General features: G+C 37.4%; 18 protein-coding genes and 1 non-coding gene across 19 annotated transcripts; 11 read left to right on the forward strand and 8 right to left on the reverse strand.

Annotated features, from left to right (window-relative positions):
- Positions 1-450: 450 nt before the first annotated feature.
- Positions 451-1,728, reverse strand: VICG_01329 (uncharacterized protein; the record flags this gene model as incomplete). Its single annotated transcript, XM_007604713.1, has 1 exon — positions 451-1,728. One exon carries the CDS (start codon positions 1,726-1,728, stop codon positions 451-453), a length of 1,278 nt encoding a protein of 425 aa, XP_007604775.1.
- A 1,025-nt stretch (positions 1,729-2,753) lies between these two features.
- Positions 2,754-3,524, forward strand: VICG_01330 (uncharacterized protein; the record flags this gene model as incomplete). The annotated part of the gene is made up of 1 exon (XM_007604714.1): positions 2,754-3,524. One exon carries the CDS (start codon positions 2,754-2,756, stop codon positions 3,522-3,524), a length of 771 nt encoding a protein of 256 aa, XP_007604776.1.
- Positions 3,525-3,711: 187 nt separating this feature from the next.
- On the forward strand, positions 3,712-4,296 carry VICG_01331 (uncharacterized protein; the record flags this gene model as incomplete). The annotated part of the gene is made up of 1 exon (XM_007604715.1): positions 3,712-4,296. One exon carries the CDS (start codon positions 3,712-3,714, stop codon positions 4,294-4,296), a length of 585 nt encoding a protein of 194 aa, XP_007604777.1.
- A 70-nt stretch (positions 4,297-4,366) lies between these two features.
- VICG_01332 (uncharacterized protein) lies at positions 4,367-5,683 on the reverse strand (the record flags this gene model as incomplete). Its single annotated transcript, XM_007604716.1, has 1 exon — positions 4,367-5,683. The coding sequence occupies one exon, from the start codon at positions 5,681-5,683 to the stop codon at positions 4,367-4,369; it is 1,317 nt and encodes a 438-aa protein (XP_007604778.1).
- A 206-nt stretch (positions 5,684-5,889) lies between these two features.
- On the forward strand, positions 5,890-6,729 carry VICG_01333 (uncharacterized protein; the record flags this gene model as incomplete). Its single annotated transcript, XM_007604717.1, has 1 exon — positions 5,890-6,729. One exon carries the CDS (start codon positions 5,890-5,892, stop codon positions 6,727-6,729), a length of 840 nt encoding a protein of 279 aa, XP_007604779.1.
- Positions 6,730-6,917: 188 nt separating this feature from the next.
- On the forward strand, positions 6,918-7,685 carry VICG_01334 (uncharacterized protein; the record flags this gene model as incomplete). The annotated part of the gene is made up of 1 exon (XM_007604718.1): positions 6,918-7,685. One exon carries the CDS (start codon positions 6,918-6,920, stop codon positions 7,683-7,685), a length of 768 nt encoding a protein of 255 aa, XP_007604780.1.
- A 126-nt stretch (positions 7,686-7,811) lies between these two features.
- On the reverse strand, positions 7,812-7,883 carry VICG_02273. The gene has a single exon. It is a non-coding gene; the product is annotated as a tRNA-Arg (tRNA).
- Positions 7,884-7,956: 73 nt separating this feature from the next.
- On the forward strand, positions 7,957-8,283 carry VICG_01335 (uncharacterized protein; the record flags this gene model as incomplete). Its single annotated transcript, XM_007604719.1, has 1 exon — positions 7,957-8,283. One exon carries the CDS (start codon positions 7,957-7,959, stop codon positions 8,281-8,283), a length of 327 nt encoding a protein of 108 aa, XP_007604781.1.
- A 226-nt stretch (positions 8,284-8,509) lies between these two features.
- Positions 8,510-9,037, forward strand: VICG_01336 (uncharacterized protein; the record flags this gene model as incomplete). The annotated part of the gene is made up of 1 exon (XM_007604720.1): positions 8,510-9,037. One exon carries the CDS (start codon positions 8,510-8,512, stop codon positions 9,035-9,037), a length of 528 nt encoding a protein of 175 aa, XP_007604782.1.
- Positions 9,038-9,206: 169 nt separating this feature from the next.
- On the forward strand, positions 9,207-10,454 carry VICG_01337 (uncharacterized protein; the record flags this gene model as incomplete). The annotated part of the gene is made up of 1 exon (XM_007604721.1): positions 9,207-10,454. One exon carries the CDS (start codon positions 9,207-9,209, stop codon positions 10,452-10,454), a length of 1,248 nt encoding a protein of 415 aa, XP_007604783.1.
- A 158-nt stretch (positions 10,455-10,612) lies between these two features.
- VICG_01338 (uncharacterized protein) lies at positions 10,613-11,095 on the reverse strand (the record flags this gene model as incomplete). Its single annotated transcript, XM_007604722.1, has 1 exon — positions 10,613-11,095. The coding sequence occupies one exon, from the start codon at positions 11,093-11,095 to the stop codon at positions 10,613-10,615; it is 483 nt and encodes a 160-aa protein (XP_007604784.1).
- Positions 11,096-11,274: 179 nt separating this feature from the next.
- VICG_01339 (uncharacterized protein) lies at positions 11,275-12,933 on the reverse strand (the record flags this gene model as incomplete). The annotated part of the gene is made up of 1 exon (XM_007604723.1): positions 11,275-12,933. The coding sequence occupies one exon, from the start codon at positions 12,931-12,933 to the stop codon at positions 11,275-11,277; it is 1,659 nt and encodes a 552-aa protein (XP_007604785.1).
- Positions 12,934-13,588: 655 nt separating this feature from the next.
- Positions 13,589-14,653, forward strand: VICG_01340 (uncharacterized protein; the record flags this gene model as incomplete). The annotated part of the gene is made up of 1 exon (XM_007604724.1): positions 13,589-14,653. One exon carries the CDS (start codon positions 13,589-13,591, stop codon positions 14,651-14,653), a length of 1,065 nt encoding a protein of 354 aa, XP_007604786.1.
- Positions 14,654-14,744: 91 nt separating this feature from the next.
- On the reverse strand, positions 14,745-15,653 carry VICG_01341 (uncharacterized protein; the record flags this gene model as incomplete). Its single annotated transcript, XM_007604725.1, has 1 exon — positions 14,745-15,653. One exon carries the CDS (start codon positions 15,651-15,653, stop codon positions 14,745-14,747), a length of 909 nt encoding a protein of 302 aa, XP_007604787.1.
- A 443-nt stretch (positions 15,654-16,096) lies between these two features.
- Positions 16,097-16,402, forward strand: VICG_01342 (uncharacterized protein; the record flags this gene model as incomplete). The annotated part of the gene is made up of 1 exon (XM_007604726.1): positions 16,097-16,402. The coding sequence occupies one exon, from the start codon at positions 16,097-16,099 to the stop codon at positions 16,400-16,402; it is 306 nt and encodes a 101-aa protein (XP_007604788.1).
- Positions 16,403-16,590: 188 nt separating this feature from the next.
- Positions 16,591-17,052, forward strand: VICG_01343 (uncharacterized protein; the record flags this gene model as incomplete). The annotated part of the gene is made up of 1 exon (XM_007604727.1): positions 16,591-17,052. The coding sequence occupies one exon, from the start codon at positions 16,591-16,593 to the stop codon at positions 17,050-17,052; it is 462 nt and encodes a 153-aa protein (XP_007604789.1).
- A 261-nt stretch (positions 17,053-17,313) lies between these two features.
- On the forward strand, positions 17,314-17,805 carry VICG_01344 (uncharacterized protein; the record flags this gene model as incomplete). Its single annotated transcript, XM_007604728.1, has 1 exon — positions 17,314-17,805. One exon carries the CDS (start codon positions 17,314-17,316, stop codon positions 17,803-17,805), a length of 492 nt encoding a protein of 163 aa, XP_007604790.1.
- A 244-nt stretch (positions 17,806-18,049) lies between these two features.
- On the reverse strand, positions 18,050-18,850 carry VICG_01345 (uncharacterized protein; the record flags this gene model as incomplete). The annotated part of the gene is made up of 1 exon (XM_007604729.1): positions 18,050-18,850. The coding sequence occupies one exon, from the start codon at positions 18,848-18,850 to the stop codon at positions 18,050-18,052; it is 801 nt and encodes a 266-aa protein (XP_007604791.1).
- Positions 18,851-19,092: 242 nt separating this feature from the next.
- Positions 19,093-21,165, reverse strand: VICG_01346 (uncharacterized protein; the record flags this gene model as incomplete). Its single annotated transcript, XM_007604730.1, has 1 exon — positions 19,093-21,165. One exon carries the CDS (start codon positions 21,163-21,165, stop codon positions 19,093-19,095), a length of 2,073 nt encoding a protein of 690 aa, XP_007604792.1.
- Positions 21,166-21,199: the final 34 nt, after the last annotated feature.

Consider the following 21,199-nt stretch of genomic DNA (forward strand, 5'->3'; position numbering starts at 1 on the left):
GAGTGGTGAAGTGGTATAACATTTGTGCACCTCATAATAGACAAACCCTAGCTACAGCACTCAAATAGCCTTTTCTCAGGATTGGTCATTGCATAAGGGCTGTACCAATCCATAGCCATTTATATGTCTCAAAAACCCTCATGCATCTTGCATGTCCTCTTGGTTGTTCCTACCACACCAAGTCTCTCGTCACACACTCTCCTCAGCTGGCCAAGGATCCAGGCATGCAGATATGGAGCTGGAGCATCTGTGGCCGTACTTTTCAGCAATATCCAACATCTGTAGTGCACTTAACGATACATCTAAACAGTATGTACTGAATCCCACCTAAAACGCCATGCTGTATCCTGGAGAAGAGGCTGCTTACAGATGGGAAATAAAAACCCTAAATAGTCCTTCACATCCGGAGCATGGAAAGAGAATACAACTACATCAAGTTTGCGAACCAATTTATTGTAATAAACATCCACATAGTCCTTGCGGGACATCCTCATCAAGCTTGACACAATCTCCAAATATCCCCCTCAGTTCTTTCTTACCTAAAGTCCTTCCCTTTTCTCCTATCTCTGAAATGTTATTGCCTCTTAAATACAACAATTGCAATGAGCCTGATAACTTTCTTATTGTGTTTGGCAATGTCTCGAGATTATTACCACTGAGATCCAGTTCTCCTAGATTCTCCAGCTCTCCTATCTCAGATGGTAGTGTTGTGAGTTCATTATTATTAAGAACCAAGTATAGTAGATTCTTCAACTTTCCTATCTCAGATGGTAGTATCTTGAGTTTGTTATTTCTAAGATCCAAATACTGTAGATTCTTCAGCTCTCCTATCTCAGATGGTAATGACTTCAGCTTGTTGCAATTGAAATGTAGATACTGTAGATTTTTCAATTCTCCTATGTCGGATGGTAGTGTTTCAAGCTTGTTATAATCGAGATATAGATACTGTAGATTCTTCAACTCTCTTATTTCTGCTGGTAATGTCGTTAGCTTGTTACTACGGAAGTACAACACGTTTAGATTTTCTAATTTTCCTATTTCAGCTGGTAATAATTCAAATTCGTTACCATTGAGGTTCAAGTCTTGTAAATTCACCAGTTTTCCTATCTCGGCTGATAATGCCTTGAGCTTGTTACCACTAAGACTCAGCTCTTGTAGATTCTTTAGTTCTCCTATCTCAACTGGCAATGTCTTGAAATTGTTATCACTAAGATATAGTTTTCGTAAACTCACCAGTCTTCTTATCTCAGATGGTAATGTCTTAAGATTGTTATTATCGAGATGCAATGTCTTTAGATTCACCAGATCTCCTATCTCTGGTGGTAATGACTTTAGGTTGTTATTCCAGAGATATAGTTTCTTTAGTTTCACTAGTCTCTTAATATTACTGTCAATAGATGTAATGCCTTGGAAAGGTATAGATACTTTAGTTTCATTCTCAGGATACCTTTCAAAGCTATAGTGTGAGGAATGCACTGTCTGTGGCCTATTCACAGAGCCTCCAATAGCTACTTGATGATCGTCTGAAGCTGTATCTTTATCACTGTCTGAGCTGTGGAGTGTAGCTTCCATGAATACAACTAAACTACAAATTGCCTTGTATGTCTTTCTCATCTGTGCAATATTCATTAAGATGTATGGATTAAAAATTTTTAAATAGTCAAATTTGACAGAAAAATCAGTTATAATCTTACAAACGAGACGATAATTGCTGTCAACACACAACATTAACTGTGCTGGCAAATCCTTGTAAGTAAATTATATCATTCAAAGACTGGGATTGAAAATAATATATTGACAGGTGTCAAATATGTTATGCCAATCCCTTCTTTGTGCAATCACTCCAGATTCTATTAAATGTGAATCTTTGAATAAGTTGGCACTGGAATAGTCTATGAAGCACAGCTCATTGCCAAAACTACAATCTCGACTTGTGACCAACTTAGCATCAAACTGCTATTCTAGCATTGATATGATAGCTAGATCAACCTTTCAAAAATTAACAGCTAATCAAATATTCCTCATTTGTCCTAGCCCATTAGCAAATGGTATATAAATATAATGCTCATATTCATGGTCTCTTTTGCTTTATTTTTATAACATTTCTCCCCTGACATTTTGCAATCTTTATCTTTGAGAGTCGCTCATTGTCATTCTTAAACTCAAACCACTTCCTTTCGGTATATTGATAGTTAATTACATCACGCATACGCTCGAATGAACAACATATGATTAAAATAGAACACGAGTGTATTGTTTATACATTGCTAGCCCATATGCACTATGTCATTACATTATCCACGTACTATTTATATTAATAACTAGATTATGCATGTCCTAGTTGAGAGAACTGCCACTGCTGATAATACACAGAATAATTGTGCATTGCTACACAAGTCTGCTCATACAATACAGTACCTTTACAAATAAAACTGCTTTTCCTTACTAAAACATGGTTATAGCCCACTCCTATCAATGATGCGCAATTTGCATACTTTCCAGGAATATAACGTCTACAACCTATCCAAGAAGAGTGTGCATGGCATTCAGTACAAGAATATACAAGACTGCAAATGCGGGATTCTTATGCATTTTGCATTGTTACAGCAAGGATTTTTTGGATCATTTTTGATCTCATATGTGGATTGAAGTAATGCTTCGTCCAAAATTATCCTGGCGTAAATTATAGTACTTAGATACCATCAAAAAAATTTTTTAACTGATTGATCTGATCTAAAATTTTTGACCCCAGCATGACTTCTAATCAAAGCGATGCCGCTACAACTGCTTCAAGCCAAAATCTCACGTCTGGACAATCGATCGGAAATGAGTTCAGTGTAGATTTTTCCGTTCTCGACTGTGATCCGAATTGTAGAGTCCAAAATGCCATTGAAAAATTCTTTACGGTCAGCTGTGAGTGGGGAATCGCTGCAATTTGGTTCTTCCTCATGTTCATGGTAATCTTTGCTATTCTCCAACTAATTTGCACGATTATTGCGTATGTGAGAAAGAGAACCACTCTGCTTGCACCAGTTGGTAGTAAAAACACTATGCAGTCGAGTATATTTGTCTATGCACTCAACGCAGTAATGATTGGGGCAAGCTGTGCAGCTGTTATTCTGTACTGGAAGAAAAACTATTTAATATATGACTATGCACCCTTTTTATATGCTGGAGCAGGCTATAGTTTAATATTGCTTATATCAACGCTGACTACAATGGTGTACTACATGTGTTGCGACTACATGTATCCCGAGCGGTATAATAGCACACCAAATCCTAAGCCAGGATTTATCTCAATTCTATGGATAATATCTATAGCTTTTGAAGCTCTAGTCTGTGGTAGCTACATTAGCATTTTCAAGCAATCAGCCGTTGTCTATGATTCAGATAAGATCCTCTACTTCTTTGTTGAGTTGTTAGCTAGGACATTCTTTATTGTAATGTCATACTTATATACTTCCATTGCTGTTAAAGCTATTGAAAAGCATCACTATGAAGAAGTCAATACATCTGATAATTAAAATCTATTGGCTCGTGGTCTAATTTCTATATACAGTGCTTAAGAAATTTGAAAAATCACGTTATTATTGTATAGCTATTTGATAGTGACACCATTTTCATTTTACTCTTTTTATCTTGACAGCTATTTAAATCCAATCAATATTAAAACATGGCTCCATGTTAAAAAGCAAATCCTCACCCTAAATAATGGCTATAAACACTGAGAAAATTTTAAGAGGAATCGACACAGAAGAGAAGATATTCAGAAACATGAAGAGAGTGAATGTTATAAAAGCAGTGGATTGTGTTGTGACACTTTCAAAGTGTGGAATGGACACACAAACAATAAAGTCTGAAATTCAGAAACTTTTAGAAGCTTACAAGATTGTTAGAGTACGCCTCAATGAAAAAAACCCGAACTTGGTAGACCTTGCCATAAGCAAAACAGTGAATGCATCCGACTACTACATGTGGACAGAAGAGCGGTATGACTATAGGGCTTTGGCCATAAGTATGCTGTGTGTTGCTGTTGTTCTTGGCTTGGTAATGTACAGAATATGGCCCCCATGGCTTAGAGTAATTGGAAAATATGTGCAGTACGTCATTCTAGGTCTTTTAATACTGCTTCTTTTTATAGCCTTTGTTCGATTGGTCGTATTTGCCATCACATATCTCATATATTCCTCTGGGCTTTGGCTCCTGCCTAACCTCTTTGCCGAATGCGGGTTCTTTGAGAGTTTTGTGCCATTGCACTCGTGGGGAGATGAAGACGTATCCCACAAGAAAGAATAGAATAAATTCTGCTTAATCGTACCGAGTCTTAACTTGGATATCTCCACAATACAGTATTAAACTAATTTATTTACGGTGGTGGATAAAAGCAGCTAAACATTATAATGTACAATATTCCATACACTGCAAAGAAGGTACATGTAAAGTTAAACAATCTTGTTCTGTGATACTTCAAGGTGTGGTATGCACAGGACCAGTATATGAAGGGATTGTACGCTATAAATCTCATTGCAATATTCCAGTGAACAAAAAATACCAGCATTAAAACCTGGAATAGAAGAATCAGGGCTAGCTTTAGAATGCAGGACCCATTAAAATGCAGCGGTTCATAGTTCAGCACTTGATTTACAAGAAATATCGCATTTGATAAAGTAGACGGTTTATACCTGATTTTATCAGCAAATTCGCCCTTTTCATATCTTAAATTAACCTTCACATCGTAGAAATGTACAATATCATCGACAGGACCCTTTGTTGCTTTACGCTTTAAGCTTGAATTTCTATCGTTCTCCTTGTCAGAGACGGTTGTTTCCCGACAGTTTTCTACCATCCTCTTTTTACTATTCCTTTTGAACGAAAGGCTGAAGTACTGGAAGAGAAAAAAAGAGGAAATAAGAATAACAGGCAGCCCAATAAGGATATTTGGCGTGTGTCGTATCCTGATGAATCTAAGAAAGCCCTGGTCCCAGTATTTGCTTTGAATCATCGAATAGGGTATGAAGACCCGAAACGAAGCATTGTGCCTGGCTATTAGAAGCAACGAATAAAGCTGAAAAAGACCAAAAGGCAGCAAAATGATCGGGGCATAGAGAATCTTGTGGAAGAGAACGAAGAAAATGGCATTTGACCTGCAAAACGTCGAGACTGCAAAAAGCACCGATGCTCTGAAAAGCTTTCCTTTGATAGTATAAAATAGAGCAAGTAGAAAAATGAGAGTAAAGATGCTTTCTGTATAGTATGCCGAATAGATGATTGAAGCTGGATTGCATATGAAAAAGATGGTGGAAATAAGGGAGAATCTTTCGTCAAAATAAAGTAAAGAGAGCTTATAGAAAATGAGAGAAGAGAAAATAAAGGCAATATTGCTGAGAATGACTGCCGTCGTAAGGTAGTCAGAGAAGTTTAAGGTTCTAACAATCAAAGGAACAAGAGGAAAGAAAGGCAAGCTATGCTCATGTGAGTATCCATGATTAGAAATGTTAATAAAGTGAGTTGTATCCCAACTTTCAAGGTATTTGAAGGGAGATTTGATTGGAGAAAGGGAAGTGCTTAAGTCAAAGCGCTGAAAATAACAGGAGACCACTTTTCCCAGCAATAGTACAAGTATCCTTGACATAATACTCAAAATAGCAATGATCGATTCATGTGTGGTTTGTTTGTTGAGCATTTAAGGATCAGAAAAATGTATTAAAAATATTTTTTACAACAAAGAACAGTATTAGTAGAATGAATAACACTAGCATATATACCTTACTATATTGGCGTTGTTGCTGCTTCTTTGCTTGAAAATTTATAAATAGGCGTTTTGTTTCATTTGGACTTTCCAGAGCCCTTATGTTTCCTGCTTCCTTGCTTCAAAGATTTGCTAGAGGCATGCTTTTAGCTAAAGGAATGCTAATAATCAAGGGAATATTGCTAGCTGGAGAAGCGCTTGCCAGAGAGCCACTCCAACAACCACAAGCTAAGTTTATTGACATGTTTTCTTTGATTCCTCCACACGTTGGTGCAAATGGAAGAGAAGACTTCTTTGATTTCTTCAATGAATATGTTAACAAGACGCGGTCTAGAAGGGACTGCACACAGCTTGGATACAAGGCGGCAGATAGCTTTGCGGCCATAGTTTCGAAGAATAAATTCATGCCCAGAGAATACGAAATCACCTTTGATTTCAGTATAAGCAATGTCTCCAAAGGCGGAAAAGGTGCTGGATTTGGCTTCTGGATTAGTGATCAAGTAATTAACGAGCCGAGATTTTACGGCAGAAACCAGAATTTCAGTGGATTTGGTGCAGTGATCGACATTGAAAACTCGCCCTATATTAAGTTTGTCGATAGTGCAAATACCAGAAAGAGTGGGATACCGATCAAATACTCAGCAGAGGATTCCTATAAACTAGTATTTACGAGAAGAGCAGGTACCTTGACTATCAAGTTTCTGCACAATGCAAAAGAGCACATTCTATACACAGGAGCTGCAAAAGTACCACGCGAATCATACCTTGCCGTAACATCCTATTCAGGCGCATCTACTTGCACCTTAGTTCTCGAGCGGATTATCACCAACTCATTCCCCTCGTCTGGTAAGAAGATGCCTGCAAAGGGTGAAAGAGGCGGCAGAAGTGTGTATATCGTCATTCTAGGTGTAGCAGCAATCCTAAGTCTTGCGTACTACTTGTATCAAAAGAAGCCAAAAGAGTTTGATCTTAGAAAATAAATGCCGTTCTTAGTTTTAAGACTTATCTATTGGTATTTTATATCATCAATTGAAAGGGTGCAGCGTGGACTTCTGGATCTATATATTTTAATATATGCCCTTTGCGTCTCTTTTCTATTCTATCAACAGCTAACTTCATATTTTAGCCTGAAACATAAAAATATAAATAAATTTGTACAAATAACACCATGGCAAGCGAAGCAGACAACTCAGTTCAAAGTAAGACTAGTGAAAACACTAAGAGCAGTAAAGCTAATTTGGATAGTGGCAAGAATGGCGGGGATCGCATCTTGTTTGAGTCTTTAGTGGATAATGAAAAAGAATATCTTAAAAACAACCTTAGGTCATCACTGTTTGAGGATGAAAGAACATACAGCTATCCATGCTCCGTATTCTGCCGATGGTTGGTAAAGCAATTTGAGAGAATTCATACGCATGCACCCTCTGCTACACTACTCTACAATCTTGAATTTCTAGACAGAAAGACAAAGGCAAAAGGACTATTTGATTGCAATGGCTCAGATGAGAAAAAGGAAGCTTACCTAAGCAATATTATTAAATGCAAGGAGCAAAAGTACAAGGACGATATGGACATCCATGCCTTAGCTTCCGCATCCAAGACATATATCAAAAATCACATCAAGTTCTTCGATGCACAAATTGTTGGAAGACTAAATGAGCTGTACCAAAGTGACTCAAACCGAAATGACAGGCTGTTTTTCATGGAAAGACTCCCGTTCATTATGATGAATAGGACCGTTTTCAGACTCATCAAAGGGCTTGTCCTTAAACTCGATGCAAATAAAAAAGAAACTGGTATGAGTTTAGATAAATCAATTAAAGCGTGGAGCAACGCGATAATCCCGTGCGAAGTTCATGAAGAGAAGAGAGAAGCAGTATTAAAAGATATCCTCAATGCAGAGTTTGACTATGTTCCGCTTGGCTTTTATGATTAAATCACAACACTTTCAAGCAAGTGGTGTTTAATATTATGTTTCAATGGATAATGTACTTATAGCGTAGCAGTTCAATGTCGCAGCATAAAATACAAGCAACTCATGCATATAGTAAAAAGACACCATCGTCCGAGACGGGACTCGAACCCGCAATCTCAGCTTTAGGAGAGCTACGCCTTGCCATTAGGCCACTCGGACTGGAGTGATGTTTTTCAATTGGATGATATTCATACCGTCTACGCTTTAGTTTCTCACTCAGTGCCCCGAGAAAATGGTAGAAGACGCAGAAAAAGATTCTGTAGAAAATGACTTGATCAGCCTGGACAAGAGAATGCCTCCGTTTAGGAACAATGCTAGGTTTTTAAGCGCAGTTAAGGAATTCTTAAGCAACAAGAACATTCCCCTTCTTTGTGTCATAAACGAGCATTCGCTCATTCGGAAGGCGGCATGTGAGGTGATCAGAAAATCTGTAAACTGCTCCATAAACAGCTACGATGCCATCCTAGTTCCAAACATCACAAATCTCATTAGGAAAAATGTTTTAATTTCAATAAAATCTAGCGTGCGACGTATACGAGGGGGAGGTTGCGGATATTAAAATAGACAAGGATGAAGAAGGGACTCCACTAAAGATTGAGCTTTCGCTTAGAACTGCGAAGGCAACAAAGCAGCTGAGCTTATCTAAAAATCTCATTTCTGTTGTTTCAAATATCAATCTTGGAGATGCAGTTTATATTGAACCTAACATTGGTATAATAAAAAGACTGGGAAGGAGTGAAACCAAGGCTGACGAGTATGATCTTGAGGGTGATCGATATGTTCAGTTGTCAAAATGCGGGGTGCATACGATAAAGGAAAGGGAGATAGTGCTGTCGCTGTATGATTTTGATTACGCGTTCAACAAGTATAATGATAACATTTCAATGTTTAGTCGTAGGCATGTCGATGAGGTTGTCAACTCGTATGTACAGATGGGAATAGCGCGATTCGTTGATAGTTGTGTTCTTATTGACTCGGCACATCTGCTTTCCAAAGCAAGCTTGGCTGCTCTTGCCCAGGTTTCCAAAGCAAGTGTTTATTCAAGTTTGAAAATAGTGGCATGTGGGTCTGGTTTTAGGGATGATATACGCAAATGTATAAATGACCACTTTTTTACAGTCATGCCGAGTAGTGATGAAAACGTGACTGAGTTTATAGAGTACTTTGTGAAAAGCCCTATGAGTGCTGATATGAAGAAAACAGTTAGTGAAGTATCAAATTTCGACAATTTTGACTTTATTATGAATATTTTAAGTATTACAACAGATCCAAAAGAGTTTTCAGATGTTTACAACCTACGAGTGCATGGCTGATGCGTTTCATTAAAAGTATTCCTCTATAATTTATCACTAGACTAGACTACTGTAGGTATTGGTTGACAGCAGTGGCTAAAGCAAGACTGCGATGAAGACTGGTAGATTTTTAAAATATTTAAAGCCTGCCATTTTTATTTGTTTTTATAACGCTTTAAATTTTTGACCCATGATTCACTGTTGTAAGTGTGGGATAGAAATCGAACCAAACATGCGAAGCATCTGCTTTCGCTGTTTGAATAATGAGACAGATGTGACTAGAAGCATAAAGACCTCAATGGCCATAGAAACATGCAGAGGATGCAAGCGATATTTCTTTCCATCAAAAGGCTGGAAAGTTCTTTCTTGGGGGTCACAGGATCTTCTCATATTCCTGCTTGGACGCAATAAATCACTAAAGGGCCTGAATATTGTCGATTCCAACTTCGTCTACACCGAGGAGCATTCTATGAGAATGATCGTTGAAATAAAAGTAGCACAGGATGGCATCGAGCAAAGCTGCATGCTCAGATACAATGTAACTAATATGCAGTGCACAAACTGCATGAGAACAGAGGCAAAGCAGTATTGGAAGGCATTAGTACAGCTAAGGCAGAGACCCCATCACAAGAGAACATTTCTTTATATCGAGCAATTAATTTTGAAGCACAAAGCCCATCTCCCCGCCTCAAATATAAAAGAGCGCAAGGATGGTATTGATTTCTACTACTTGGATCGCCAGGACGCCGTTCATATGGTTGATTTTCTATCAAGCTACTGTGGGACGCGCGTAATTAATTCTTCAAGACTGATCAGCGAGGATGAGTCTAACAATACTGCAAACAAGAAATTTACCTTTTCCGTCGAAATATTGCCGTTTTGCAAGGATGATCTGGTCTATCTAGGACCTGGGAATATGCTTGGGCTAGGAAATTTCGCACTGGTTTCAAGGGTGGGATCTACCGTTACATTTTTCGATCCAGTTACACAAAAGAGTAACAAGCTTTATTCCAAGCAGTACTACTCCAACGAAGACAAGTTTAAAATTCTCATGAGATCGTGCAACTTCAAGAAGTACAGGGTTGTGTATTGCAGACCACTGGGAAATGAGCTATACGAAGCCACACTCACAGCAGACGACCTAAAATTCTTTGATGTAACAACGCATCTGAAAATAAAGGACGATGACACGGTTGCTGGATATAACCTTGAGGGGTCTAATCTAGCAACAGATATAGATCTGGGAACAGACATTCTTCTTGTTCGAGTGTTTAATAATTCAAAGAGAAACTGGACATTAAAGTCAGAAAAGGAGGTAGATGATGAATACATGTATTTTATTGATGATATTTCCAATGACAAGGAGATGCTGAATAGAGTGTGTGTATTTGACAGTAAAGACGAGCTCGTCGACAATATTGAAACATTAGGAATATGAACTTAAGTACTACCGTAGCCTCGGCATTAATAAAACATATCTATAATTTAATATATCCATTTAGCATTAGTTTTACGTTAAATGTTTATTTTCTACTGTGCATTGGCTGGCAAGCTTCTTTTTACATGGCAGATATGGCTTTGATATTAGACTCAGGCTCACGGCTCCTCGTCGTATTTGCACTCCACAAGGTGCTCAAGAGTTGAGATAAACTTCTCATCAAATACAGTTTCTCTGTAGACTTTTTCCCACAAAAAAGGATCAAAGACAAGTATGCTTCTTTTCTTATTATCTGCAATTTTTGGATCTGCAAAAAAAACAAAGGCATTCAATGTTTTGCTAAATGCAAAACCCTTAATTATAAGCTCGTTGTACGCCTTGACCTGTAATTCAGATTCTGGAAGAGCATAGAAAATAAAAAAAAGCGTTTCTTCATGGAAATTTTTGACATCCAGATTATTGAATGTGAATGCTGAGTAGCATTCTGGAAGAAGTCTTGTTACAAAGGATTTTACCTTAATGTCTTTGCAATAATCTGGATTGGAGATCTTCTTGGCTATGTTCTCTAGATCTGCAAGAGTGGGTGGTGGCTTGTTTTCAGAATCTCTCAATGCTTTTAGTTCATCTTCAATGTTTTTCATGAGGGCTCAAGGAAAAGCTCTCATGTTTACAAAATTGCATATTCCGATAAACGGTAATATTTGAGGAGCTAAACATGTAGGAAAATCACACTAACAAAATTAATTTAACGGCTGTTTATACAAAGCAAATTAAGTTGGAATAAAGTTACGGTATCATTACAATATTAAAAATTTATACTCTAATAGTCCTCGTCACTTTCATCTTTGCTGCCTTCAGCATAGCCGGTTGCATATGGAAGTCTTCTTCGCAGCTTATTATACTCTCGTGTTAGTGCCATTTTATACTTTGCACTAATACTTTGATATGAGTTGGACCCAATCAGTTCTCCAAGATTGATTGCATCTTCCTTCAAAAGATCTGTGCTTTCTAGGACCTTAATGGACTGTCCAATATTGCCCTCTTGTAGTCCATTAGTAAATCTTTTGAATATAAGCTCACCCACAAACAGTCTAAACGATTTTCTAGTCACTTTAGGTCTAAAGTGATAACATATTTCAGTTAATAACCGATTATTCTTTCCGAATTTAGAATACTGTCCTAAGTATAGTGGGAAATCGAGTCTTTTGTGCATCAGTCTGCCATGAAGAGGATAGACACAACTAAAGAATGCGTGGTAAGGCATTAAACTCCACTCTTGTTCTGTGCCATGAATTCTTGAGTCGATTATGTCAGACATGCTGATAGACTCTGCTGAGGCCAGCATCTCTTTAAGATTCCTAAATGCGCATTTTAGGTAGTTTTCCTGCACAAAAAGAGGCATAAGACTATTGTCTTCAAAGTACAAGTCTATTTTCTCTGCAATGCCTCTTTTCTGAAACAGCTCAGCTGCTATTTCAAAGGTCCCCTTTAAAATGTTCTTTTTGACTAACGTCTTATTTATAAAATCAAGATTCAAAACTGGTTTCATAACAAGGCTTTGAATCGTGTTGAGAATATACCTGATATCTCCATTTGAATTCATTATTATTTCATTGATGGCTCCCTCTGGTAGTGTTTTGCCTTCTTTTTCCAAAACGATCTTGATTCTCGGCATGATAGTCCTTGGATCCAGCTTCCTAAAACGTATATCTAAGCAATAACTAGATAGCGTTCGCATCTTTTGATGAGTTTTGTCATTGCAAATGCAGATAACAGGGACCTTTGTCTTCTTAATAATACTTACCAGCTCAGGAATGCCTCCCTTATCACTAGTCATGCCATCCACCTCGTCCATTACTATCACACTTTTACTGACAGACCAATCCTTGCTAATTGACAGATTACTAGTGCAGTTTGATATGGTCTCGGCAAGCATCTTTTTACTTCTCAAATCACTTGCGTTGAATTCAATGGGTGTTATTCCTTGTTCTCTACATACTGCAAGGACTGCAGTGGTCTTACCCACTCCAGGGGGACCGCTGAGTAGTGCTGCTTTATACTCAGTGCCGTTTTGGATAAATAATCGAAGCTGCTCAATTGCTGTCTTATTGCCAACAATCTCTTCAACTGTTGCAGGCCTGTACTTCTCTGCCCAGGATCTATGGTTAGTCTTTACATCTAGTTTTGTATTCATTGGTGATGAGACTGATGTCTGCATGGCCTTGGCCATTTTGAAGGAATATTTGTCTAACAGCTCCAAAAATTTCTCCTCGCTTAATATTTTCGTTCCGAGCTCTTTTGCTTTTTCGATCTTCGAGGGCCCTGGCTCAGACCCAGTAATAAGATATGTGGTCTTGGACGACACAGATGTTGTGACCCTTGCACCGAGAAGAAGGACTCGGCTCTTTGCCTCTTCTCTGTCCATGGACATTTCTCCTGTGAAAACAAAGACATTGCCTTTCAGTGGTTCGTTAGACATGGGTCATACAAGGAAACTTAGAGAAATCAGCAAATTAGTGTGATGCAAATCAAATACAGCATCTACATATCCGATAATATGTACTGGCCTGTGTGTATTTTTAGCATTGCAAAAAATTTAAATATCGATGCCTATTAGTTTATTAAATTTATAACAATTATTTTAAAGTTATTCTGTGTCATACATGCTTGAACATCAGTTCTAGATTAATATCACAATACTAAGCTTCAATATGACGCTTTTGTGTTAATATCAGCTCGGAATCAAAGCATAGCACCACCTTGTTACAAGCTTTTACTCAGCCATGGCTGCACATTATTAAACTATGAAAATTCTAGCTAGTTCATCTATTCTACATATTTGATTCCTTAAAACTTTGTAAATTTACTTTTTTCACACAAAGGAGCAGGAGTAAGGGGCAAGATTTCAAAATTCCAAAAACGATTTGCCCATTCCAACGTAAATGTTTTAAGTTTACAAATAACGCATAGTGCTCATTACATTCATACATCTTTATTTACCATCGTACTTGCCCGTTTAAAACATTTTCAAATATCCTTATGAATTTTTGAGTGCTATATTACCAGTGGTTTGAACTCTCCTTATTTCTGATTGGTTAATTTATCTATTTAAATTAAAACGAGGACAATGGGCCATGATACCCTTGAGCGATAAGGACATCATTTCTCCCTATAATGAGGATGGCAATCTAAACAAACAAGGTGAGGAACTTTTTAATGAAGGAGTCAAGGTTTTGACAGGTGGTAGAAAACTCGGCGTAGTAATCCTCAGTGGAGGCGAGGGAACACGTCTTGGACTGACATACCCAAAGGGGCTCTTTCAAATAGAGGGAGCTACTCTCTTCGAATGGCACCTCAAAAGACTACAGTGTCTTTATGAAAAGTACAAATGTGAACTCTACTTGTTCATAATGACTAGTGACTCAACCGACAAGCAAGTGAAGGAGTTCTTTGCGAACAAGAATTACACATTTATAAAGGGAATAGAGATATTCAAGCAAAGCGGCATTGAGGCACTGGATATGAAGACACGCCAGAGCTTATGTAGAGACGGAAAGGTGATAATGAATCCTGTTGGCAATGGTGACTTTTTTGATGCAATTAAGAAGGCCCAGCTGAGAACTAAGGTAGAAGCATTCAACGTTATTTCTGTGGACAATGTTCTGGCAAATATCCTTGATGAGGTCTATGTTGGTGCATTTTACAAGTACAACTTCGAGACACTCTCAAAGGCTGTTAAAGCAATGCCAAACGAAAGTGTCGGTGCATTCTTTAGGGATGGTGAGCATATTAAAATAGAAGAGTACAGCGAGGCCAAAGCTAGGAATGGAAATAACGTCTACGGTAATATTTGCAACCACCTTTTCACGAGGGCATTCGTAGAAAGAGTTTCTGAACAGAAGCTACCTCTTCATGAGGCATTTAAAAAAATACCATTCACCAACGAGAAGGGCATGTTGGTCAAGCCAGCCTCTCCCAATGGAATTAAGAGGGAAAAGTTCATATTTGACTCCTTTGAATTTACAACGAAGAACGGCGTTTTGAGCGTACCTAGAAATCATGAATTTTCCCCACTCAAAAATTCCGCAGAAAGCCCTGCAGACAATCCTGTAACCTGTGCGGCAGCCATTAAAAACTATAGACTTAAATCAAACTATAAACTCAAATCAAAATCAAAAGTAGCAACCGCTAAGGTTTAATAAAGCTATTTAAGACAGCACAGTAGTATATTTTGTGTTTACAATTACACTGCATTGGTTTCATTAATGTATTGCCATGAGTAATGTTTATTTACAGATATATCGGTTTGCGCTTCATTATGTGCTTTTGCCACTCCAGAGAAACTGCCAGCTTCTTGTATCTGTACATGTGATAAAACAGTACCAAATCGACTAGCAGCTTAAACAGAAAGTCGCATGCAGTCAGCACAAAGTTGCATGTGTTAAACGGCTGCCTTACATAGCTAACGGCAAAAATAAACGAAACCACGGAAAATATTACATCTAACCACATGGCTATCAATACATACTTTTTAAATGTTTTTTCCTGAAATTTAAAGTCAATCTGTATCATGATTAGCGACAAGCTTGACAATACAAACTCAATAATCGTAAATAAAGAAATATAAATCGTGATTCCAAAAATATTACCTACTGCATGCGCACCTGAGATCAGAAAATCAACAACAGAAAGATAGTCTATGATCTGTTTACACTTGTAGAATTCCATAAATCTTGGACTATAGCATGTTTTTTTAAACTTTTGAATCACTATATCAGCTCTGTTAATGATAAGATAGGATATACAAACTACAAGCTCTGTAATACATAATAACATAAATACAATCTCCAGAATCATTGAACTACGGTTCTTCGCCAGTCCAGTCACCATCGCATGCATCAGAATGGTCAATGAATCATTATGCAAAATTAGACAGACGGAAACAAAATACCCGTAGATATTTGCAGTAATAAGAGACTTCAAAGTTAGATATATTCGAATGTACCTGAGTATCCCAAGATGCCAAAAGTATCTTTTAATATCCTTATTACCTACACTAATCCCCGGCTGTCTGTAGGGAAGATTAAATATCAGTATAATGCTGAGGAGAAGCTGCGATGCAAAGAATAGTATGTGGAGAAAGCAAAGATTCTTTCGGGTTACATTTATTAAATAGACTCGGCTTGTTAATGGCGGCATTGACCCCAATGTATTTCAATTGAATTTATACTCTGCTGTCAAAATATATTAAAGTCAATTGACATTTTGCTTGCAATCAATTATATTAACACCCTAGTATAGTCAACACGTACTTCTGCAAAAATATAATGAATGCTATTTACATAAGCATCAATTTTTCTACGATTGATTGATGTTTGGAAAATACTCATTTGATTAATTTATGATATAAATTGACATTTTGATTGACATGCAACCTATTGATCAAACTAAAAAAATACGTCAATAATATTTTGTGATTTCACATGTGTTAAGTTAAGTTGCTTTTCGGACTAAACGGACGAAATATCTTTAAAAATTAAACTCGAGTATGCTTTACGTCTAATTTACATCAATTGCCAACTATATACTATTTTGGTGGTATAGCTCTGGGACTTACCTTTTACTTCATTACCCTAGCTATCATGCCCATGGATAATCACTTCCTTTCCTCAGAAAAGTTACAGAAAATCACGGGGAAAAAGGCAGAACACGATGTTGTCAAAGGCATACAGAGCTACGCTGAGAAAATCATAACAGATATTATAAACAGATCTGCCCTCCTTTCGAGGCATTACGAGAAGGATGTTATCGATGCATCAGAAATCTCAGTTGTGGCCGAAAAGGACTTTGGCTGTTCGTTTGGGCTGCGAAGTATTCTCCAAGAGGCGAATGCACCAACAAACGAGCACGTTGAAAAAATAGCAGAAATAAGTAGACAGAGGTACTAGGGTAGTCTTTTGATGAACTCACCTATTATATTTGGCACTATCTACAGCATGAAAGTATTGGCCATGCGGCATTTTGTTTTAACTGCAGCCAGCGTTTTGTACTTCAATGTTCTATTGTTAAATTTTGTTTTTAGAACTGTTTTCTTCGTTTTATTTTTACAGACCAATAGCCTGCCCACTCACAGTGCATGCCATTTAATGCAGAACAACATTTCGAGTCAAAAATTAAGCAAGGGTCCATTAAAAACCAAAGCACAATTCTCCGTTTTGACACGCAGCCATTTAAGAGCAAAAAAGCAGAACGCGAAAAGGGCCTTAGAAGGATATGCAAGGATAGATTCAATTTTGAAGACTTCGTCAAGATCAACAAGATGCATAGCAGCTATGTTCAGGAATTGAAGGGAAATCTTTCTCCAAAGGCCTTTTTGGATGTTCTTTACAGGGCTGAGTTGACCGGTGCTAAGGTCAAAATTGCAGGTAAAGAGGGAATAATCGTTGAAGAAAGAAAAAATTCATTATGTGTAATTTTCAGTTCAAATCAGATGAAGCTTTATCCAAAAAGAAGCTGGGATTTTTCTTTAGTTTTTGATGGGATTGAGTACCAGTTTTTATCTGAAAATTTGAAGACCAATAGAAAAATCAATAACTAAGCAACGATTTAGTATGTTAGACGGCAGTCGCATTGAATATCTCCGATATGTGTCTGACATGTTACAACCTATCGCATTTATGATGTATATTTGTGAAAACATAAAAGACTTTCGGACAGCATCAGCATACATTTGTTAAGCCATTCAAGTGCAAATTTGCATATCTATACGATTTACAAATTTATTAAACAACTCTCCTCGATGCTTTTATTTTTATTATTTTTTGTAACTTCTTATTTTTTCATTTGAAACACCCCACGCATGCAAGGAGAATTCCAAGAACAGCAATCAACCATCTATGGCTTTATCCGCAACTCATATGCCCAAAGAAAACCACCATCTGAATTTTTCAGACTTGGATCTTTCACTCTGCCGTTCTCTGTGGATGAAGCCTTTGCTAGATCCAAAACCAACATTCCCAAGTTTCTCTTTTACTATCTGTGTATTGCTTTTATTGCTCTGGTATTTGTGGTTCTGACTAGGTTTGTCATTGTAATTCCTCTTTCTGTTTGTGCTGGTGCTTTCTATCTCTCTGTTAGCAGCCACACCATTTCCGGAGTAGAAATTACACCTCGCTACACCCTTTATGGCTGCATTGGCATTCTCATCTTCTTAGCCCTCATCTCGTCTAGCATTGTATCTAGTTATCTTGTTTTGATAGCATTTCTTTCAATCGCTTTGGCTGTGGTTCTTGCGCATGCATGTCTTCTCGACACCAGCACTTTAGGTCGTCAAAATGAAGAAAATATTTGAAAATTAACCAACCAAATACTTTTCTTGTTCATCAAGTTGTTCTACTCTACAGGTATGACCAAATGCAATAGAAATAACATCAAATAAATCCCACCAACAAATCACTTTAATATTGCTATCATTATGGATGTATAACAGTCTTTAATGAATTTTTATTCCTGTACTAATCAGAGATCTTGCTAGTAGTTATCCGCATTCTGCGCTTGAGCGTATCTATATAGGGCAGAAAGTGGTATTCTGGTGCTTATTTTACGACATATTCGTTTTTTATGGAAGTCCCGCTCGAGTATATTTTAAACAGTGTTGTGAACCGTATAATGGTAATGCCCTGGTCAACGATTCCCACGGCCAAGGACACAAAAACACAGACTATTACATCATTAATCAGACATACCAGATACTCTGAGATTTTCGAAGTTTTGTTGATACTTTTGATGCTGAACAGGGCATAGAATAGCTCCACAAGTTGATTGTCGAGGAAGAGAACCACAAGCAGGGCATACACCAGATACGATCCAAAGAATACCTGGGCAAGATAGTAATAGCTCTTATTGAATGTTAGATTCCTATCAACGTTTTCATATTTAATTTTTTCGATTTCAATACTATATATCGAATCCAGGAAAAACACGGGTGTAAGGATGAAGTGGAGAACGTACTTGTGCCACTCATTGTAGTTTTCTAGATTTTTTGTAGAATAGTACGACAAAAATACATAATCATTAAGGACGTTTATAACGTAGATTATTGACATTGTTAAATATCCAAAAACCAGATGTCTCATAACAACCTTGGATACAAATTGGGAATTGCTCATCTTATTGGAATAGACGTTGCCAAACAGCATTATCATTACTACAACTGGAAGTATCATTGAGATTACATACAGCATGAAAAACGACTGATCATAATTTAGCAGATTGAATGAAAACATTTGTACAGCCTTTTTAAAGTTCTGCTTAGTATGCGTATAGTAAGTAGTACGAATCACAAGAACTAGTCCAGTGTTTAGCAGTGAAATGGAAAACGCTTTTTTGGTCTCCATCAATTAAAGGGTCATTATCAGACAAAACTGAAAACACAAAGAAGAAAAGTTTTAAAAAGTGTAGTTTAATTTGAGAATAACTAGAATTATTGAACCAATGTATTGATTTTCCAGCTGGCAGAGAATGCTCCAGACACCCCATATTACCCCTTTTCGCAACACACAGCACTCCGTAGTGTAAATGACATCGAAACATGTGACGTATATATGAGAGCTATACTTTACTGAGAATAAATTTATTATTAACTTTTTTGAATATCAAAATGCAATTTGAAAATATAATCAACATAATCCAATTGGTTGTTAATCTTATCTTCAACCATATTCAACAAAAACTCTCCCTCAGAAACACTCTCACCCGCCAGGCAAATAACAACCCTCATTTCATAGTTGTAATGAAGCTGAATCTGCTCGATAATTCTATTTAAGATCAAACACTCCTCCTCATTGTCTTCCTTTACAACCAGAACGCCATCACACTCCTCAAATAGTTTCCATACCAGTGCCCTATCCACTCCTTTAGGAATGTAAATGAAGATCTTCTGTGAGTTCTCAAGGATGTAAATGTCATTTTCAGAAATATTATTAACAGTCAGTCGTAGGCTCTTTGTCTGCTCCAGATTTTGAAAAACAGTATATTCAGTCAGAGAGAACATTCTGGGATAGAAATGCCTAAGATTTTGCTCTATTGTAGCATTTATCAGTCTTGTTTTTTCTAAATCAGTTTTCTTCAAGTATGACTGTATAAGAACGGGCAAACATTTGATACTGTCGGGCAGAACGAACTGCGAGGAGGATGTGGTGGACGAACACTTGTTTCTGTAGTACACCAGTGAATCAGTGATCAATTTTTCCAATTTAACATCTTCTGAAATATTTAATTTCACTAGAGAGGCAAAAAGTGTATCGAAGGACATCGAAGAAAACACATGAGCAGGTGTTCCTGCGGGAAATGAATGATTGAAAACTCTCATTCTTCTTGATCCATCAAAATCAGTAAATGATACTTGCAGTTGAATGTATTTTGTCAGTTTTGAAGGTCCGTTAAGGCCTAGATTAAATAGCACAGATGTGCTGGAATCCATATGGTTAAGGTGTGAGGTGGCAAGTCCGTCGTCAAGAGTTGATCCAACAAATGAGGTCTTTGTTAAGTTATCAGAGACCTTCAGAACAAGCTTTACATCAAATACTGATCTACTCAAGCAGAGATTTTTCAGATCTTTTTTAGCAAATGGAATATCCTGGTGGATGTATTTATAAACCTTTCCTGAGGAGTAGAACGACAATTTTTCTAATGTTATGTGCTGCTTAGCCATCTTGTTTATATCGGCATACAGGCAAAATAAGTTTACAGAACAGTTTTTTCTGTCTGACAGAATCAGCTCATAGTTAAGTTCTGCAGGACACGAGGACACCAAGGCCACTTTGCATCCACTTGTAAATGAGGAAATGTGCTTGATTGTGCTTATAATTGTGTTGGCCTCTGGCACAGCTCTTTCATTTATTTTTCTAACTTCTTGCAAAATCTTAATTATCACATCTAAATCTTTTGTGGGCACTGTGCATTTCTGTGAAATGAAAGGTAGATCTGCTGGCATTCTGTATTTTACAGGCTTTCCTAGGTTGGCTCCAAAGGTGGTTATTCCGTTGTTAATGACAAAGAATCCAATATTCTGGTATAGTATCTGAAAATTTTCATTTTGGACAATTTCAACAATTGAGTCTAAAATAGCTTCCACAAGTGGCAAAGAGCACATATCAAACATGAAAACAAACACTGGATCAATCAATTTCCTTATAACAGGATAGTCAAGACCTATGGGTTGCCCTTCCTGGTTTGCGACATGTGGGGGTTTTCTCTCTACAAAAGATGAGATGATGTACTCAAATGAGCTCAGCTTGAGATTTTCTGGGTAGTTTGTGTGTGAGTCGTTCTTCCTTTCGCAGATGTTACAAATGAAGGCTGTGTTGTCTCTGCGAGTAAAGCAGTTAAAATATGACCTACAACCAGTGCAAATATCAGAACCACTGGTAAAATTCAAGCAGCCTTTCTCATTAAATGGATTGGCAATAATAGAGAAAGGCATAGCACAAGATTCAAGTGTGAATTCTGAGGATGGCGAAGTGTACATAGTGGATCTTAGATAGCTTGGGTCGCTGTTGTTCTTTTCTGAAACAAGTCTATCGGTGGTCGAGAGAAATGGAGGAGGGTTGGAGGTAGAATATGTGGTGTTTTGGGTCTGGTCCTTATAAATCTCAATAGGTAAATCAGGGACTCGTATTGACTTTTTGTTTTGGACAGGGTTCTGCTGCATTTAGGGATTGACAAACTTTGAAGAAGGATAGGCA

Source organism: Vittaforma corneae (assembly GCF_000231115.1).
Source record: "Vittaforma corneae ATCC 50505 unplaced genomic scaffold supercont1.12, whole genome shotgun sequence".
Lineage (NCBI taxonomy): Eukaryota > Fungi > Microsporidia > Nosematidae > Vittaforma > Vittaforma corneae.